Source organism: Gekko japonicus, unplaced genomic scaffold, assembly GCF_001447785.1.
Source record: "Gekko japonicus isolate JY-2015 unplaced genomic scaffold, Gekko_japonicus_V1.1 scaffold641, whole genome shotgun sequence".
In the NCBI taxonomy this organism is placed as follows: domain Eukaryota; kingdom Metazoa; phylum Chordata; class Lepidosauria; order Squamata; family Gekkonidae; genus Gekko; species Gekko japonicus.
The window spans coordinates 257004-259703 of NW_015177027.1; the positions used below are offsets into that span (position 1 = coordinate 257004).

At 49.7% G+C, this 2700-nt stretch overlaps 1 protein-coding gene across 1 annotated transcript in view; it reads right to left on the reverse strand.

Annotated features, from left to right (window-relative positions):
- LOC107124375 (probable G-protein coupled receptor 33) overlaps nucleotides 1-1531 on the reverse strand; it is a 3351-nt gene extending 1820 nt beyond the window's left edge. Inside the window, exon 1 of the mRNA XM_015427840.1 lies at nucleotides 1526-1531. Coding sequence (XP_015283326.1) covers nucleotides 1526-1531 — 6 coding nt within the window. The remainder of the gene's footprint in view (nucleotides 1-1525) is intronic.
- Between the last annotated feature and the right edge of the window lie 1169 nt (nucleotides 1532-2700).

Sequence of the window (2700 nt, forward strand, 5' to 3'; positions counted from 1 at the left end):
CACTGCCCCCCCCCCCCCCCCCCCCGATAGCTAGCAATCCAAAACAGTCCAGTGGAGCCTGAGTGGTGGGTCTTGCCTTCTAACACACTTCCGGTGATGTCAAGGGGTGTGGCATATGCAAATACGTTATGCTAATAAGTTATGCTAATGAGCTCCTGCCCCTCTTTTTCTACTAAATGACCCCTGTGTCAGAGCATGGGCTATGCTGAGGTTTCGATCTTCCATACTACTAGAAAAGCACAAGAATCCTCAGGCCATGCAAAGAGTAGGGGTGTAGCCAGGGTTTGAAAAGTCGGGAGGCATTTTAGAAAGTCAGGGGGCACGGGGCCGGTGGGGAGGGAGCCATGCTGCCTGTGCTGCTACGGCGGCCATTGCTGTGCCACAATTCACAACACGGATAAAAACCAGGAGACGGGATGCTGGATTGTCTATGTGGAATAGCAAGGTCTGCATTTGCTTAGAGCAGTGATGGCGAACCTTTTAGAGGCCGAGTGCCCAAATTGCGACCCAAAACCCACTTATTTATCGTAAAGTGCCAACACGGCAATTTAACCTGAATGCTGAGGTTTTACTTTAGAAAAAACAACTCATACATTAACTTAAGACGATCCAAACAAAGTAAGGAAAGCAATCCCAAATGCTTTCATTTACTTAAAATTATTTGGCAGAGAATTCGACACTTTAATGATGGTCTGGGCCTGGCTGGGGCGATGGCACGCATGCCCACAGAGAGGGCTCTGAGTGCCACCTCTGGCACCCGTGCCACAGGTTCGCCACCACTGGCTTAGAGTAAGCAATACAGTACAAATACAGCAATTTACTTATTTTACTCCTAGATTTTCAAAGGTTTGGGGTTCTTCTTTTCCCTGCCCTGTCCAGGATACACCAGGGATGAAGATGGCAAGAAGACAAGGAGATCAGAGGATAGCAGAAATGTGCAAATGAGAAAAAAAAAAAGGTTTGATTTACTTCAACAGGAGTCTTGTGACACCTTAAAAACAACATTTCATGACCTATTTAGGCCAGGCAAGCCTGATATCATCAGACCTTGGAAGCTAAACAGAGTCGGGCCTGGTTGGTATTTGAGGGGAGACCACCAAGGAATACCAGGGTCGTGATCAGTGTTCCCTCTAAGCTGAGTTAGTGTGAGCCAGCTCACAGTTTTTTAGCCTCCGGCTCACACCTTTTTGTCTCCGCTCAGGAAGGGATGGCTCCAGAGCAGACTAATTAATGCAGTAGCCCAATCGCTCTCTTACAACTTTATTGCCAGTAGCTCACAAAGTAGAATTTTTGCTCACAAGACTCCACAGCTTAGAGGGAACATTGGTCATGATGCAGGGAGAAGCCATGGCAAACCTACCTCTGACCGTCTCTTGCCTCTGGGGTCACCACCAGTCATCTGTGACTTGACGGCACTTTCCACCACCGAGGGACTAGTGCTCGCTTCTTCAGACGCAGCGAGCGACGTTCTGCAAATTAGGGGCTTTCTCTTCCCCTTCTCTGCCTCCTACACTGAATTAGATACCTGCATTGTCACGCAATGAGTGACATTCTGTGGATGATTGGAGACTGGAGATCTGGTCAGCTGTGCAGATTAGAATGAATTTATTGGTTTGTTTACTTGATTTGTGCTCCATCCTCCCCTCCAGAGCAGGCTCAGGGAAGCTGACAGACCTAATGGTATCATATAAAGGTAAAGGTAAAGGTTCCCTTGCTCGAAAGCCAGTCGAGTCCGACTCTAGGGTTGCGGTGCTCATCTCCGTTTCCAAGCCGAAGAGCCAGTGCTGTCCGAAGACGTTTCCGTAGTCATGTGGCCAGCATGACTAAACACCAAGGCGCATGGAACGCTGTTACCTTCCCACCGAAGTGGTGCCTGTTTATCTACTTGCAATGTCTTGCTTTCGAACTGCTAGGTTGGCAGGAGCTGGAACGAGAGACAGGAGCTCACTCCGTCATGCGGCACACTCGGGTCTCGAACTGCTGAACTACCGACCTTCCACAGCCTGCAGTTCAGCGTCTTAACCACTTGAGCCACCGCAGCTCCAATAAAGCTTCATATAAACACTAAAACAATAAAAAAATTAAAATCATAAAACCATCTGTAAAGAGCTACATTTGTACGATGGTGGAATAACTGTCCTCATAGTCATACACAGTGGGGAATCTAATCAGGAAGAGATATATGGCTGGCATCCGGCTCCATACCATATAATTCATATAAAACAGCATTGTTCCAGGAGCAGCTGCCACTACATTGTTGGTTTTATTTCCCTCTCCTCTTTTCCCAGCACATTATTAATTCTGGGTGGGCCCTGGAGATCTCCTGGAATTACAACAGATCTCTAGACAACTGCGATGAACTCCCCTGGAGAAGATGGCTGCTTTGGAGGGTGGAGTCTATGGCATCATAACCCGCTAAGGTCCTGCCCCTCCCCAAACCCCGACTGCCCCAGGCTCCACCCCCGAAATCTCCAGGCATTTCCCAACTTTGAGGTGGCATCCCTAGCTGCAGGCCCGTAGCTAGGACCTTTCTAGTGGGGGAGCCCTGGGGAAAGTGGGGGGACCGTAGGGTGTGCCTCTTGTCATCTTTGGGCGGGGGGAGGGGAGAGCAGAGGATCGGGAGAGGCCCCACAAAACCCGTGGGGGGCCGGGCCCCGTGGGCCCCATGCGAGCTATGGGCCTGCCTAGCTGGTATTCCAT